Raw genomic sequence first — 286 nt, 5'->3', positions numbered from 1 at the left:
TCAATAAACGGACATTGAGTTACCACATGTACCCATACATAACTATGGTTTCTATAAATTCCTAAAAAAAATCCCTTCCCCCTCAAGGTCTAGCAATGGATGGCACTCCGTGTTCCGAGGAGCCCCGCCTCCCTGATCACGCCGTCGAGATTAAGGTCCTCTTGCACTCGAGACAGCGCTGGGGCGTCCAGTACGAGTGCGAGCTGGGCTACACGTGGCCGGAGGGGAGGCGGCTGCGCGAGAGGACCTGCATCGACGGAGCCTGGACGAGAATCCACCAAGATTG

The 286-nt window shown here is 55.2% G+C and overlaps 1 protein-coding gene across 1 annotated transcript in view; it reads right to left on the bottom strand.

The window, feature by feature from the left end:
- Positions 1–286, bottom strand: part of LOC119586612 — a 51,882-nt gene that overhangs the window by 46,221 nt on the left and 5,375 nt on the right. The window contains exon 3 of the mRNA XM_037935361.1: positions 107–262. Coding sequence (XP_037791289.1) covers positions 107–262 — 156 coding nt within the window. The remainder of the gene's footprint in view (positions 1–106; positions 263–286) is intronic.

This window comes from Penaeus monodon, chromosome 21 (genome assembly GCF_015228065.2).
Source record: "Penaeus monodon isolate SGIC_2016 chromosome 21, NSTDA_Pmon_1, whole genome shotgun sequence".
Classification (NCBI taxonomy): domain Eukaryota; kingdom Metazoa; phylum Arthropoda; class Malacostraca; order Decapoda; family Penaeidae; genus Penaeus; species Penaeus monodon.
This window is presented reverse-complemented; position numbering and strand designations above follow the sequence as displayed.